The 17,544-nt window shown below is 36.7% G+C and overlaps 1 protein-coding gene across 1 annotated transcript; it reads right to left on the bottom strand.

Annotated features, from left to right (window-relative positions):
• Positions 1–14,631: 14,631 nt before the first annotated feature.
• LOC118349429 (protein FAR-RED IMPAIRED RESPONSE 1-like) lies at positions 14,632–15,543 on the bottom strand. Its single transcript, XM_035693850.1, has 2 exons — positions 15,350–15,543; positions 14,632–15,046 (listed from the first exon to the last, which is right to left on the bottom strand). Exons 1-2 carry the CDS (start codon positions 15,541–15,543, stop codon positions 14,632–14,634), a joined length of 609 nt encoding a protein of 202 aa, XP_035549743.1.
• Between the last annotated feature and the right edge of the window lie 2,001 nt (positions 15,544–17,544).

Here is a 17,544-nt window from a genome sequence, read left to right as displayed (position 1 = left end):
TTGTGGTGACATATTTTGGGTAATTTTTGTACTGTGGTTGCACCAAATTGCATCATTCTTTTGTGGAGCTGCTGTGGGAAGGAGCTGGGCTGTTGTGGAGCTGTTGCTGTGGAGCTGTTGGTTGACATATGGAGCTGCCAAGTCCAACTTGAAGTAGTTCAAATTGTATTAAAATCAACTTTGTGGATTTTCTATTAAGTTGATTTTGATATATGAGGTTTAAGGATAAATGTGTATGAAATTTCTTTTGGTTGGAAGTTGAATGTGTATGGAATTTATTTTGGGGCAGTTGAATTTGTATGTAATTTATTTGGACAGTTGAATTTGTATGGAATTACATTATATTAAGTTCTGAATTTGTATGAAATTTATTGGACTTGGAGTTGGATTTATTTGAGCTGGATGGTATATTGAGTTTTTTTGCCTTCACATAGTGTAATTTGACTTGAATTTATTAGACCATACCATCTAAATGCACAAACTAGATTTATAGGAAAAAAAATTATAAAAAAAAATTATAAAATAATAAATATTTTATTATTATTTGATTTTAAGATGCATAATCCAATGTGGGACAAGTTCTTCATATGCAAAATCATTCTTCAAAAAGGATAATTTTACATATGAAGATGCATAAACCACTACCAATGCTCTAAGAGCATTGGCATTGAATTATGCAAATGCAAATAAAATGGAAAATTTAGTTAATAGAAGATAAAAATGGCCTGCATTGAATTATGCAAATATAAACTAAAATGACTTTTAGCTACAATAAATCATCTCTTGTGGTTATATTTGACCTTCACTGTAGCTTAGCCAAATCTATTAAACAATTATTTTTTCGGTCTGATCGCTCTCTCTCTTCCCCCTACTGAATTGCATTTTAGTCGAGAAAATGGTCAACACCCATGTGCGTTCTGGTCCCATTCATTTGCTGGCAAGTACTAGTTCTACCAACCATCCAAAAAACAGAAATAAAGATCTACGGTTCTAACTTGTGCTGCAATTGAGCAGGGTTTTTTTAATGTTTTATATTTATACCTTGTGCTCGTCCCATTGTTTTTTTTTTTGTAATAGACGTGTTTTTTTCAATAATATCGTATGAAATATTTAGAATGTATTTACTGTACTCCAAGACCTATCCACATCTTTATCCAAATCTCATATTGTATAATATTAATATTTTCATATAGCTCTTATTTTTAAAAAAATAATAGAACAAAAAAAAATGAAAAAATATTATTAAATTTATAATATTTTATTATTATTTTGACTAATATATGGATAATCCAATGTGAAAATAAATTTTAAGTGGAATAGCCAAATGCAAAATCATATCATATTATGCAAATTTTATATTTGCATTTGCATAATTCAATGTTAATCTCTAAAGGCATTCGAATTTTGATTCACATCCCGCGCCCACCCTCCTCCCTCGCCAGGACCAGTGTTGGCTTTCTTTTTCCAGCGCCATCCCGTGACAGCGTCTCTCTGCTCAATCCCACCTCGCTACGCTCCTCCGCCTGCCACTCCTCGTGAGCTTATAAAGGGTATAGTTTTTTCAACTCATTTCCATAGTCACAGTAGCAGAATACACCCTAGAAAGCCCTCTCATCTTCTTTCATTTTCAATGGCTTCTTCGACCTGGAAAAAATGCACCTTCATCAACCTACCTTTTCAAAATTCCACCTGCCAAGTATGCTTAACTTCTTCTTCTTCTTCTTTTTCTACTTCTCCATCTTCTTCTCCTTCAGCTCCAAAATGGGCGTGCAAGGCCTGCACTTTCTTGAACCCATACAGGAACACGAACTGCGAGGTCTGCGGCATGAGGGCCTCTGTGTCGAGATTCGAGGATTTGAACGATATCGATCTTGATGATGATGAGACTGGGGTGGGCTCTGTTTTCTTGCCATTGCAGTGTTGTAAGAGGAAGCTGCGGGGCCTAGTTGTGGATGACGAAGATTGCGTTGAATTAGGTGGGTTTAGAGGAGCTAAGGCTTCGAGTAAGGCGCTGGCTGTGTTGGGTTAGCTTTGAGTTTTGATCAAGTTTGGATTTTTGCATTTTTGGATATTAGTTTGCTTAGTTTTCCTTGTTATTATCGTAAATGTGCCATGTAGGGTCTACAATTTTTATTAGGGTAGGTTTTTTTTTGGGATTATATATTGCTGGACACCGTAAACGATTGCGGGTGGTCTAATGGCAGTTTCTCTTTCTTTTTTGTTTTTTTTCCCTTTCTACAAGATGATTGATTCTTTACCAAGCCATGCTTTGTCCCTTTTGTGGCAATGTCTTGATTGGTAATTATGGGAATTGTTAATGGTTGTCTACACAGAGCAATCAGAAAGCATATTGGACCTCAGAAATTATTTTTTGGATATAGTTGGTTTCCAATGCACGATTAGTTTTCCATGACTTGGACTTTAGATTAATTGTGATGGACTTTTCTCTTTCGTATTTTGGTTTTAATGTTTATACAATGGAATATTTGGTGTTTTTAGTTTCACGTGACTAAAATTGTGTGACGACTCAGGTTCAAGCACAATATCTAGTGCATTGAAGGTTTTAAGCTATAATGTTTGGTTTCGAGAAGACCTATGTTTGTTTTTAGGTTCTCTCTCTCTCTGGATTAGCTCTATCTATATATACATCTTCCTTATGGTCACTTTCCTCTGCATGAGGTTACTCCTAATATATATGACATTTTTCGCCAGTCCAACTGGAGGAAGGTATATAGTTGCTCAGTTTCATGTGAGGTTGCAAATTCAAGAGCTTACTTTTGCATGCTGGTAAGTTTTGAATCTCCTCTAGAGTAAAGTTCATTTTGCATTTTGATTATTGTGCTATTAGTCATGCGGGATGGGTTTAAGGAGATATTTTTTTAGCTTTGTGATGACAAAATTGAGCATTGACAAGAGATGTTTATTTGTAAGTCCTCCTTGTTTGTTTCTGCCATTTTTCAGATTTTCGTTTGACCTTTTGGTAAACATTTAACCCAATATTGAATGCTTTCGACCTTTTGGGCTGCCAGTCGTCTATTACAGCCTCGGGCTAGATATATTCACTGTTCTCTTTGAAATGAGTTTTTAATCCATGTTCATTTGGTGGACATTTATGTGGTTTCTAAGCTTAGATTTATTGCTTTATGCCATAGATTATATGCTTATAGGAATACATAATAACTGCAGCTTGCTTTCATTTATAAAAAAAAAAAAAAAAAAGTGTAGGAAGCTAAATTGGCCAAGGAGAAGATGCATGGGAAAATGAAATTAGCTTGTGGCCCTCATTGGTTGTCCGACTGGCTAGTGAGAATACTTGGTGGAAACAACTGAGAAGTCTTCCAAAGGAGTGGGTTAGTCAAATAAGACAAGTCTTTGGAGGATGAGGAGAGCTCAGGCGGAAAGAAGCAGAAGCTGGGGGAAAGCATATCCTACAGTGAAAAGCTGGATCTCCCCTCTGGCTAGTGAGGCATTATCATCATTGATTTGCTGAAATAGAAATGATTTCACGTAATAGTAATATTGTATAATGGTGACATTATCAATGCAATGCTTTTTTGTATCAATTTTAACCTTTCGCATCGTGACTAAAAAGCAATGGTGAAACACATAGCATGTTTGTGGCCTTATACTAAAGATGTAGACGAAAATTTTAGTTAGAAGTTGTCGATCAACTGGCACAAGACTTTTTAAGTTTTTCCAGTACCTGATATATAGTTTTCATTCATGAGATGTGTACAAGCTTTCTGAGCTCTATAATTTTTGTTTTATTCATGAGATGTGTACAAGCTATTTTCATTACATAACTTTTCATTACAAAAGAAAATTTAATGAACCTACGTATACCCCTTTTGTACATCATAACCAAAACATAGGAGTACCAAAACATAAGGGGAGTACCAAAACATAGGGAGAGTTCCATACAACATGCTATTTACATACAATTTATCCAAACCAAGCAAAAACTATTATAAATGTGATAACCCAATACAAACACAATAATTTTTTTTTTTCATTTCGTAGAGTTGTCTCTTTCTCTTGTACTTTATCTTCCTTTTTACGAACTTCATGTTCGCGCAATAATACATCATCCCACATTTTGTTGACTTTATTCTCTTTTGTATGAATGTTCTCTTCTAGCAAGTGAAGTATATCCACCCAAATGAAAAATTCACACATCCTCGCTTCTCCAGCAATCATCTTCCTTCCTACTCAGTTTTTGACATGCACTGAGTTACGAAATTACAAAGTACTCCTTTATCTGTGTGTTACATCCCAGTAATATTATTGATGAGAAAATGTATAAAACCAACTAAGATTTGGAGCATAAATATTTAGAATTAAATTTTCGAGTAAGAGAGTGATAAACTCTCAAGAAGAGGGCAACTCGAAATAAGACTTTCAATTGCATTAAAGGCAACAAAAACTTGGTAAAGATTGTTTAGATAGTCAATCTCTTCAAACACAAAAATCCTTTAAAAGTAGGAGTTGAGTAGTCAGTTCACAAAAAAATGTGACATAGTGGCCCACTAAGCCACATTAACAGACAACCAAGTATAAAGTCTAGACATCAGATACCATGGGCAAAATAACAATTGGTTTACATTGGAACAATCAATTTACCAGATTTATAATAAAATCACAAGCTTAGGATTTTTACTAAAAATATTTTTTAAAAAACATATTCCCAGAAATGATAGAGGTCAATTCACAATCATAACTTAATTTACGGAATTTGAATGATGTTCTTAGCTCCAAACAAAGATAAAGCAAAGATAAAATAAGAAAATGAAAGAAAAAGGCCAATGGCAGTTTCTTTGTTTATGTAGCAACTTCTTGATCTTTAAATTTCAAATTCATAATTTTTCTTGACAATCTAAATGGATAAACTAGTTAACATGCCTCAATAACCACGATTTCCCCACTGCAAAGAATACTCCATATGACAGAAATGGTGGTACATACTCCATAGGGCCAAATTACAAAGTTCAAATTGCCTACAAACCTTAAATTCTGAGATCCACTTTCAATAATTTGGGACAAAATTTTAAATTTTAGATCGACTACAAACCCTAAAAATTTTAGATCTATTTTTATATGAACGAAATTGAAGTGTGTGTGCATGAGTGGTGAGAATTTGAGTGAGTGAGTAATAACAGAGAGTATGTGAGAAGTTTGGGAAAAATGCTCCCCGGCGTTGAAATCGCAGAGAAAAAGAAACCACTGTTATCGCAACGCCATCCAAACCTGTAGTCGATCAGGAGGTGGGGGAGAAAGCAGGCTTTAAGGGCTTTGCTGGGGGTTGGGGGAGACTAAGAGGGCCTCATGATGCACAGTGGCCGATGCTAAGACTTTTTTCCAAATTTAACAAAAGAAAAAAAAAATTAATTTTTTAGTAGGGCAAAAATACGAAATCTTAGCTATGTATGAAATATTTTGAGCAGTAAAAATAGAGGAAAAAAAATTGTAGGGCAAAGGAGATTTTTAGTTGTGAAATATACGGAGGAGCTCAATTCGTTTACCAAATCAGCTCTTCGTAAATATAAAATTATAAATCTTAGAGGTTGGTTCAAGTGGTAACCACATTGGTTTTGATAGTATGCTCTTTTTAGGTCTAAGGTTCAAGTCTTTTTTAGTGCAAATAATTTCTAGTAATCATCGGACTAGGAGAACTTCATCTTGAATTATCCAATATGCACTTACAAGAAACTTCTTGTCAAGAACCTATGCTGTTAATGTCATAAATTGTACAACAGGTCGGAACAGAAGAAAGAGTCATTCCTGATCTACAGGCATGATCTAGGTCTCAATGAAGCAATTTAAAGGCTATGGTGGTGGTTTAGAGCGTTGATACAGTGCCCATACGTACATCCATATCGATAAATAGAAAAATAAAACTGAAAATGAAAATAAATTGAAACACACGAATTTACATGATTTGACGTATGACCTATATCCATGGGTCGTTTGGAGAGTAAATTCACTATAATATGAGTAATTTATACTTTCTCATTTCTATTTGTAAAATGAAGACTGAATACCTCTTTTCCTGGAGAATATAATCTTTCTAGAGCTCTCATCGTGAGGTTCAAGATTATCTCTATCTTCTCTTGAGAGTCGCCCTGAAGTCCCTTTCCTTCAGATCTCAAATCCATTTTATTGTGGCTCTATTAGTGGTAGGTGAGAAAATCACCTTTATGTCATTTCCTCCCCTAACGTGTCTAATTTGCTTTCCTTCCTCAACTTTTACTTTTTCTATTTTTTCTCTATTTTCCTCTAGCCTCCTGATGGCACATTTATCATGGATTGGACTTGGTGCGTCTTGGTTTGAGCCTGGTATATTTACCCCCAACAGATGCCCGTAATTTTTAAGGTTGATTGAAGGCCTTGATAATCTTCAAGTTAACTGCGATAGAAATAGTCAATGGAAAAATGTAGAAAAGATAAATTCTAGGAATTAGTCCATGGTTTTCTATTTGTTTGTGCAAAGCAATGAAGCTTCCCAAGTATAGAGCTCAGCTTGGAGAGGCAAGCGGGATATGTACTCAATCACGATAGGTGCAAGCGTGGAGCTCGGCTTGGAAAGATAGGTGGGAGATGTATTCAACCGCGCTAGGTGCGAGCGTGGAGCTCGGCTTGGAGAGATAAGCAAGAGATGTACTCAATCATGCTAGTTACGATGGGGGAGCTCGGCTTGGAGAGGTATGTAGGAGATGTGCTCGATCACACTAGTTGCGAGCGCAAAGCTTGGCTTAGCTTTGAGTTTAAGGGCCGGATAGTTAAAGGGCTCAACTTTGTGCGCAAGTATCGAAGTAATCAAGATTGTCATCGTTGTTGTTTGCAGTGAGTCAAGGGACTCGACTTTGAGAGGTAGCAAGAGATGTGCTCAACCGTGCTAGTTGCGAGCATTGAACTTGGGTTGGAGTTTGTTTGTATGAATGTTTATCCGATAGGTTGCATGAGACTATTTATTGTTAGCAAAGAATTTATATTCTTCATACCATTTTTGTTTTCTATGGCGTTAGTGGATTTTTTTCCCTTGATGTGAATTGTTGTTTGATGTTTCCATTTTGGTGTTGAAGTTAGAGTTTGTTTATAGTAACTCGTGCCAAGTGATCAAGAAGCCCGTCGACCCCTTAGGTCCATCTCAAGCAATTGTCGAGCCCTATGACTCCTTCCCAAAGGTAACATGCTAGTAGTGATTATGGCATAAGTGTAAACACTTGGCATTTGCTGGAGAAGATGTTGTGTTGCTTTGCTTTCCAGGTGCGAGCGCGGAGCTTGCTTTTTGTTTGCATGAGTGTCGAGCAGTCAAGGAATTGTCACACTCGTTCCATGGCAAATCCAGTGACCCATATTTTGTTTTCTTGAGGGTCGAGCAGTGAATGGACTGTCACGCCCATTTTGCAGCAAATCCAGTTACTCGGCTTTTGTTTGTGCAAGAGTCGAACAGTCAAGGGGCTGTCATGCCCATTTCTCGGCGAATCTAGTGACTCGACTTTTGTCGAAGGAGATGTTCGATTGTGCTACTGTTGTGGGAGACAGAGCTCAATCGCGTTAATGCGACAGAAGATGGAGTTCGACCATGCCGCTATGACCAAAGATAGAGCTCAACCGCGCTGCTGTGATGGGAGACAGCTTGATCGCGTTGCTGTAACGGGAGATAGAGCTCGACTGCGCTAAGGGATTTCCACAAAAATTGAATGGGTCAGTGTAGATAATCCAAATTATATGTTGAATAAATCTACTTATCATCTCCATACACCACACACCACACTTCTTTTAATCTTTTTTCCTTTTTTCCATAACAAATATATGATGTATTGTTGATGAGTAAAACAACTCAAGTAGTTTAACAAGAATAAAATAAATAAAAATAAAAAATTTAAGAAGTAAAATGTATGGTATGAGATGATGAGTAGCATCATTCTTATAAGTTTGAGGTCTGCAAACCTGAATCATTTCGCTAGAGTGTGGCGTAGGCTTGAGGTGCACCGGTGAAGCCCACGGGCGGCCATGCATTGGCAATGATAAAGATCCTGGATGCCCATGATACCGAACAGTCTGCTCTGATAAAAATGGACTAAGATGCCCAAGTAGTGCCCGACAGGGGCTTTGTAACTAGAAGGAAGTACATAAATTTTAGCCATTCCTTTGAATATGTTAGAACTCAATCAGAAACTATATTCTTCCATGTACTAGGAAACTTCTTTATCAAAGCAAGGCTAAATTGACTTCTCCTCCCTTATGCATGTTTCCAGATAGGCTAAATTGACTTCTCCTCCCTTAAGCATGTTTTCAGGTAGACTTCCTTGTTGAACAATCCTATTGCACTATTAATATCACCAGATATGTCCATCAATGAGAATGGTATTAGAATCTTGATTAAGATACACACCCTATATTTGCATTGTTTCAAAATGATCATAGGCATCCTTTTAAACATTTCTTCTGCTTCGAATATTCTTTTGTGTCTACTTAGACATGCAACAATATATGGAAATGCTATGTCTTAGTCCCCTCTCATCCATTTGCTTCAAGAATATCAAAGGCATACACCAAATCACCCTGTTTGTAATGTTCATTTACTATTATCAAATAAGTTGCTTGACCAACGACCACCCCTTGATCTTGTTGTGGCCGAGCAAAGGTCTCCACGGTTGAGGACTACCTTGGCGAATAATTGACCGTGGCTTAGGAACTTTGAGGCCAAGGAGTTCAACTGTGGCTAGGAAACCTATGTTGGCGAGTGATTCGTGTGGCCAAGCAACTTGTGGTGGCCGAGGAAGCTGTGTGCCCAAGGAAGCTATGTTGGCCTAGGAACTGACTATAGCCAAGGACTCCATGGCTGACGAACTGACTGTGGCTGAGGAAGCTGTCGTGCAAGGCTTCGTGGCCAAGCAACTCAAACTGTTGGGCAAAGCTTCTCTATCAGGCGAGGCTTCGTGATTGAGGAACTCGTGTTTCCAAAGGACCTGTGTTGGCCAAGGAACTTATGTAACTCCCTATGGTCGAGGCACAGACCGTGCTGAGCAATGTGGGGCACGCTGCATGCCTCATGCAATGTGTAGGTGGCTAGGGTACTCATGAGGGTGGCGAGGAGCCTCATCTGTGAAGATGGCGAGGAGCTTTATCCTTGAGGGTGGAGAAGAAATTATGTGGCAAAGAGGTTGCCTGCCAGAGTGTTGGGATGGGCGCCTGCCTAAGTGACGATGAGGTAAGCCAAAACGGGTTGAGGAAGGGGCTAGGGTCATGGAGCTCGTGGCCTAGGAAGAGATCGTGGTCGAGAAACACCTCGCCAACGACAAAAATCTCCAACTCTGGTGGTAGTCTGTAACGGCCTTGCCAGCTCACGATTGCCAGCCATGGGGCTCCGTACATTCTTCCCACTGCACAAATTGTGCATTGGGTTGGGAGAAAACACTGACAGTCAATGTTGTGGTCACTGTCGCCTTTGACTAGGGGTGATTAACGGTCCGGTCGAACCGAACGGACCGACCGTTTCGGTCCGGACCAGACCGGACCGAGACTTAGACCGGTCCGGTCCGGTCCATATTTTAGAGGACCGAAATCATTCGGTCCGGTCCACGGTCCACAATTTTTTCGGACCGGACCGGACCGGACCGAATGAAAAATTAAAAAAGAATATATTTTTTATATATATTTTATATATAATAATTGTACAATTAACAATATAAATTTTTAAATATATTATTAATACTTGTTAATATTCTATAAATTAACAATATTTTATATATATCTTCATTTAACCTATCACTATTAACAATATAAAATTTTAAATATACTATTAACACTTGTTAATATTCTATGAATTAATAAATATATAATATCAATTAGTTAATTATATAGTAATTATATAAATTAATAATATAATTTTCATCTAATTTATTATCATTGACCATATAAAATATTTTTTTATTGAGTTTGTTACATAATCCACATTAATAAGTCACTTAGTTTAATTTAGTATTTTAAATAAATTTTTTTATTAATTATTAAAAAAAAAAAAAGAGCTATCGGTTCGGTCCGGTCCCTTTGGGGGTTCGGTCCGGAAAAATAATGGACCGAAAATTTTTGATCCATCGCCGGACCGGCCCGTTTGCAGCCCTACCTTTGACAGGCCCACGACTAGTGGGTGAGGACCTTCCCAGGTGCATGGTTTTGTGCACCTGTTACATACGGCATTGTGCATGCCATGCACAAAGGGTACGTCTTGGATGCATTGTGCACTTATGTGCATAATGTTCTTTCCCATATCTCAGTGCACTTTTATGCATACCATGCATAGTGGGTGCATGTGCTACATACACTGTGCAATTAAGTATATAGTGCACTTAGGGCAAGGGACTTTTCTTCCCGGGCATTACACGTTTGGTGTATGTGCTTTATGCACAGTAAGTGCACAATGTTTTAAACACTATGGGCGAGGAATTCTCTCTCTCTTCAACAGTTTTATCCAAAGTGATAAAAATAATGATAGATGAAAATGTTAGGAAAATCTTATCTGCTCTTTCGAAGGTGATTCTGTAAGCTAGAAAATCATCATTCTCTCCCTTTCAGTATAGATAATAAGTCGATCCCACAACGGTGCCAACTATTAATATAAAAAATCGCACAACAAGCCGAAACGAGAAAAAGAGTAATTCCTAGTCAACAGGCATGATCCAGGTCTTGATGAAACAGTCTGAAGCCCATGGTGGCGGTTCGGGGCATTGATACGATGCTCGTACGTACATCTATAACAATAAATAGAAAAATAATATTGAAAATATAAATAGAGATGTAGACACATAGATTTACGTGATTCTGCACAAGGTCAATGTCCACGGGTCCTTTGGAGGGCGAATACATTATAATAGAAGTATTTTACATTTTCTCATGGTTTCTCGTTTCTCTCTATACAATGGAGGTTGGAGATGTCTATTTTTGGAGAAGATAATTTTTCTGAAATTCTCGTCTTGAGGTTGAAGATGATCCCTCTATCTTCTCTTGAGAGTTATCTCGAAGTCCTTTTTCCTCATATTTGAGATCCCTTTTATTGTGGCATTGTCAATGGTAGGTGAGAAAATCAACTTTAAGTCACTTCCTCTCATTGCGTGTTTGACTTGCTTTCCTTTCTCAGCTTTTGCTTTTTCTTTCCTTCCTCTAGCCTCCAAATGGCACATTTATCATGGATTGAGCTTGGTGCATCTTGGCCTGGGCCTGGTATATTTACCCCAAAAATTCTATTTTCAGCCTTTTTTTTTAACACTCCAACTACACCCTCCACCCTGGCAATACGAAATGACTAAAAAAGGCCTTCTACAAAATCACCATTCTTCAACCTACGAATTGGTTTTCTAAAAACTCACAGGTGATGAGTTCCTTATAAAGCCCAGAAACTTCACCCAGACCATCCATTTTCTCTCAAACACCACCTTATGATGCCCAGAAACTCCATTTCCCTTAAAGCTACAAACCAATATCTTCTCAAACCGCTACCATTTGCTCGACGAGGAGGAGATTCAAAACGGTGCAACACGTCACTCGACAACAACCCACCTTAGGTCACTTAATGACGACGACCTCAAACCATGACAACAATGGTGAAGACGATGACTTCTTCACTGTATGTAGTTGCATAGATCTGGGTTTGAAATTTTTTTCATTGTACGTAGTTGCATGTATCTATATTTATTTTTTTATGTCGTGCTCCCAAGACTGGATTTTATGTGTACTAAATTACAACTGGTAGGAACCATATTCCAACCAAGGCCGATTGATTGATTATGTTGGGATTTTTTTCTTATATTATTAAACATGCCGCCTCAGTCATGAGTTCCATTTTCTTCCCCATTATATATCTTTTTCTGATAGCTTAGAATCTAAAGACACATTAATCAGATATAAATATGTCTTTTAGATGACATTTGATCTCTCTACCAAGCAATGTTTCCCTTGAATATCTTGGGCACTACGTACCATAAATGCTTGAAGGTAATCAAAGTAATAAAAAAAAGGATAAACTTCTTATTTGAGATTATGTGTACAAAATTACAACTGGTAGGAACCATATTCCACCCAAGGCTGATTGATATTGTTGGGCATTTCAAACTTATACTATAAACTGCAATGGGATCACACATATTGAAATGCTTCTATTGGATGTTTGTAGATTTTTTCTGTATATTATGGAACAGAAGATGGATTTCTCTTAGAAATTAAAATAATTAAGCATTAACAATGCCACTATCTCAACAAGGTTTCCACAATAGCATTTTATGCCATGTATTTAACATTTACTTGTACTAACATATTTTTTATTGTTAGCGGCATTTCGACTGCAATTTTTTTATATGGACAGATGATTATAAAGAAAGGTTACAATATGAACTTCTAGAACGTTTGGACAAAATTCAAAAAAAGAGGACGAACTCTCGAGAAAGGAGGTTCAGCTTCAGAAAAGGGAGGATGAAGTCTTCAAAAGAGAGTGTGAAGTTTAGAAAAGGGAAGATGGGCTTAGGGTGGAGAATAAGCATTCATGTCTTGCTTTGTTCTATGTTCATGTATTGGGGATTGATTTTGATATGTATTTTCAACTATTTTGGCAACATAGGGGCTCTCTCAAAAATACATTCCGCCATAATATTGTAAATGTAAAGACAATTTCTACAACTTAGTTGTGAAATAGGGATATTTTGTACTTGAGAGTTGTTGGTTGTAAACATTAATTTTTTATATGAAATATTCTATGGGCATTTTCAATTTTTGCATTGAATGGGCAGTTTCAGATTCAGTACCTGAAAATTGAAAGTGATGTCTAAGTGATCCCTGAACTGGAATTATTTAGAAGCAACAACAAGATTATGACATGAGATCCAATCTGTGAAATATCAAAACTGATTCATTACATTACAAAATATTTATACATTACAGGAGATCACTTTGTAAACTTGTTCATACATTACACAAAACCAACCACTTCATTACATTACATTACATTAACTTGTTCCATTCTCTATATGACATCATTAACTCATTTATGCTGCACTTGTGAATGGTGCCTCCACTATGGACTGTCCTGTGCTGTAAAAACTTCCTGGATTAAAAATAACATTGTGTCATAATATCTATCTCTAACGACAAATAAAGTGAAGTATGTAAGTATTGGCAAACGATCATACCTTGTTGGTTCTATCAGTAGGGGTTGCAGTATCAATATGGGCTGCTCTATGTTGTGATTCACTTGCTATGGAAGAATTTTTACAAACCAAACTAGGAAAAGAGAAGAAACAATATGGATGCTAGCACAAACTAAGGCTATAAGTTTTCAAAACATGATAGAAACAATTTTGCAAACCTCAAGCTTTCTTCTACTTTTGACTTTGTTACTATCCCCACTTCGGTCGTTCTTTGACTGTTTTCTTTTTAAGATTTTTTCGATTGTTGAAAATCTCAGTCCTGTTCATGGCCTCCCTTTGCCTCTAACAACATTCGAACTAAGTACAATCTTACCCTTGGATGTAGGAGCCTCCATACTTAATATGTTAATTGAAGGCCTTAAGTCACCTAGAGCCTCTTTTACCCCAAGTAAATGCTCCACCATGTTCAAGTAATGCTCCTCACTTGTTGATAAATCTGACGTTACTTCACAGAACAATCTCATGAGGTATTATGCCTCCATGCATCGGGATTGTCACATAAGTCGTCATAACTACTCTTACTGAGAGTGTATTTGTGCTTCAAGTATTTTCTTCAGTGATTCAAAATGTCCTTGGTTGGTAAGGATGCATCCTTCTTATAAAGTCTATACAAAGCAAATGCATGTCTACACAAATTTCCTCGAGTCTCAAACGATGCACATGTACATTTCACTTCAATCTCTTCATTGTTGAGGTAAATAGTGAATTTGACATCTTTAACAAAGTTTTCAATCTGCAAAGTGTCTAAGACCTCATACGTGAAGATCACACTCTTTGTTTTCACAATTGAGCAATTACAGTATATCATTCTCATCACTTCAGATTGCATCTCTTTGAATTTAGTATTCATGTACACACTCTGGAATTGTTTTTCTATGATAGTAAATGAAAGACATGGTATTGTGGCGTTGCATGAGGCGAAGTTAGCGACTTGTTCATCCTACACTTTCTTTCTGAGAGCATTGTCAAATTGGTCTACGAACTTTTTCAATGTGGTACCTAAATGCACAAAGCCATCAAAGAATGCGATCATGCTTTCGCTTCTCTGTGTAGTACTCATCCCAACCCAGAACACATCTTTCAAAAAAACTGGTACCCAAAATGAGCGCTCACTGTATAAACCACTCAACCATGCATAGTCCTCAAGTTTGTATGTATGAATTAGTCTATTCCAACTCTTTTCAAATTCCTCACATGTTTGGGAGTCATATAGACAACCTGGAATGCTAGATTTCAAGCCGAATTTATACATTGCATATGAGCCAAGCTTCTCTAAGACTTTTTTTATAATGTATCATAAACAATATCTATGTCTAGTTCCTGGAAAAACAATTGCAATAGTGCTCTTCATGGCACAATCTTGGTCATTTATGATTTCAACTGGAGCTCGACCATTCATACACTTCAACCATGTTTGAAATAACCACACGAATTATTGCGTATCTTCACTGGATATTAATCTAGCATCAAGAAGTATACATTGACCATGATGATGTATCCCAACAAATGGTGCAAATGACATTTCATATCTATTAGTCAAATAAGTTGTGTCAAAGGTTACAACATCTCCAAAGTATAGGTATGATGCCCTACTCCGTGCATTAGCCCATAATACATTCCGCAGTCTCTCCTCATCATCAAAGTCCATAGAGGCATAAAAGTGATTATCCATATCATGCATCCTATCAAAATAATCAAGGAGTGCCATGACACCTCCTTTCCCTAGGCGAAGGTGTCTCGCCTTGTCAATGAAGTTGCTGTAGTCTTTCTCAGTAAACTCGAGATTCTCAAAGCCACCGACTTCAACAACTAAAATGCTAAAATTCTTTTTCATCCTTATTCCCACTCTATCATTAACTTCCAACTTTCACTTGGCGATTGAATCTATATTCCGATGATATCTCAAATATCTAGATTTCTGTGGGCTCAACAGTCCATGATTGTGTGCAAGCTCTATAGTTGTCAGAGACCACTCACCATTAACCAACTAGTTATTGATCTTGGCCTTGCATTCTATTTTTGTTGTTAGACGTGGTTTTGACACATTAGTTTGTCTACTTTTGTGCTTTCCACTGCGTGCACAACCAATAGTAATGTATTTCATTGTCCCATTCGACTCCCATTTTGTTTTTTGTGTCATTACTCCAAACCTTACTTGCTTTGCACAGCGCTTGTAGTATGCAATGACAACATTTTCATCCTTAAAAATCATTCCATACATCGGGGCGTCGACCACCTCAACTTTGAATTTTTTCGCATTTTTCTCCTCATCAATACCCACCTCAACCCCCACATCAAGCTCCTCTTCTAGTTCTTCTGATTCATTACACAATAATGACCTCATTATTTTAGTTGACAAAGATGAAACAGTCAACATTTACATAATAAAAGAGAGCAAAGCATGACCCACCATTTCCAGAAGTAGCATATGTTTGTTGCTCAATACGATGCTCGCTTGAGTCTGTACAGGTACATTCTTTTGTTACAGCGACATCCTTAGTTTCACTCTCATGTATTGGTTTTGAAGTCTCCGCCTTCCCACTTTCTGCAAAGTGCTCAATCTTGCTTGAAGTTCCCTTGCTAGGTTAACCCAGATAATTTTCTTTACTCCCAAATGGTTGGATATGCGGAGGCTACACAATGTTAGAAAATGGAATGTGAATAACAATATTCCATAAATACTTCTAACTCAAAATGTCATTAATTTACTTGACTTCCCCATATGTGGGAATAAATGGTTGTAGGAGCATTACAATTTAGAGTAGAAGCATAGGGGCTTGGAGTATAAGTGTAGGTGTTTGCAGGGGGTGCATAGCAGTTTGGAGTGAAAGCATAGGGATTTGGAGCATATGGATTTGGGATACCATTATGGAATGAAGATAGGTAATGAGTCATTGACTTATATGGATTTGGATGGATAGTGGTTGTTGAAGGTGTATATGGGGGTAAAGGCCTAGAAAATGGAGCTACAAATGGAGCCGACATAGATCCATAATAAGCCTGAAAAATAAAAATAACATTACTTTAACATCAACAATAACAATGTTGACAAATCCAAAAAAAAAAAAAAATTGTATTTTTGTCACTTTCATAGAACTTGACCATTCACTCAAAGATGTTTTCGATGGTGGTTTAGAGGTTTTTTTTATCTTCTCCTTTGCCTATTTTGCTTTTTGGTCTATGACATTAGGATTAAGTCATGCAGTAAATATAATGGTCACAACTCTTTAGAGGATCTCCTTAATAAAAATAAAAAGGGATATAATTTTTGTTAATAAAAATGGAGATGTTGGTAACTTGGAAGCAAAATTTTCTAATGATGGCAGAAGTTGTGATAGTGGCAAAAGCTGTGATGCAAATGGAAACTATGACGTTCAATACATGTCTAAAAAAGGGTTCATGAGGACTAGGGGATTCTATAAAGCCCAGAGCATGCAGATGATGTCCAACTTCCAGCTAGTTTATACGCATATTGGAAATGAAATTTTTTGTGTTTGTTTGCCAAAATGATTACATGTGAATGTAAATCGACATTTTTTGTGTTGAAATGATAACATGTGAATGACCATATTTATAAAAAAAAAACCAAAACCAAATGGAACACAGAGGTCTTCAACTAAAAAATGTGGGATGACCTAGAAATGTAAAAACATGTACCTTTTAACAATCTTAGTAGAAACTCCACAAAAATTTTGAGATGTAAAGTAGAGAACTTGAAAAAAATTCTAAAATCAAATAATAATAATAAAAAAAAATTCAAAATGCAAATGCAAGAGCTTCACAATGTTATTGAAGAACTCTGTTTTTGTCCGTTAAATTTTCACTTACAGGTGATGAGGATGCAATGCAACATTGGAGAACACAACTTCGAGATAGAGCAAATGAGAAAAACTTGTGGTGCTCCTTAGGGCATTTTTACTCGTATGAAAGATAGAGAGGAGGTCGACCAAATGCCTTTAGGATTTATTATTTTGTTTGTTTTTTTTGTTTTTTTTTCACACTTAAGCCAACACAATGTTCATGCTGCTGCCAATGTGGCCAAAATGTTAAAAACCAAGGCTAAATGGTAGCACTCCTCTATCTACCCCATCATGTGAGTTTTGGAGACCAGTTGAGATTTTGTTCTTGATCACGTATGTCCTGTTTGGTTACACAAACTAAACTATTTCATTTCATTTTATCTCATATAATCATTACAAAATTTTCAAACTTCTACATAAAATATAATAAATAATTCAATATATTCAAATTTCAAAACAAAAATTATATTAAAAGATAATATTCTAATAATATTTTATTCAATTTTAAACTTTTATCTCATCTCATTTTATTTGTATAACTAAAC

The sequence above is a fragment of the Juglans regia genome, chromosome 9 (genome assembly GCF_001411555.2).
Source record: "Juglans regia cultivar Chandler chromosome 9, Walnut 2.0, whole genome shotgun sequence".
Taxonomy (NCBI): domain Eukaryota; kingdom Viridiplantae; phylum Streptophyta; class Magnoliopsida; order Fagales; family Juglandaceae; genus Juglans; species Juglans regia.
This window is presented reverse-complemented; position numbering and strand designations above follow the sequence as displayed.

Coding starts and splice junctions, on each gene's coding strand:
- LOC118349429 (XM_035693850.1), bottom strand. CDS start 15,543: ATGAGGTCATTATTGTGTAATGAATCAGAAGAACTAGAAGAGGAGCTT. Junction 15,047..15,349: donor CGCTGTGCAAAGCAAGTAAG/GTTTGGAGTAAT, acceptor AGTTAATGATAG/AGTGGGAATAAGGATGAAAA.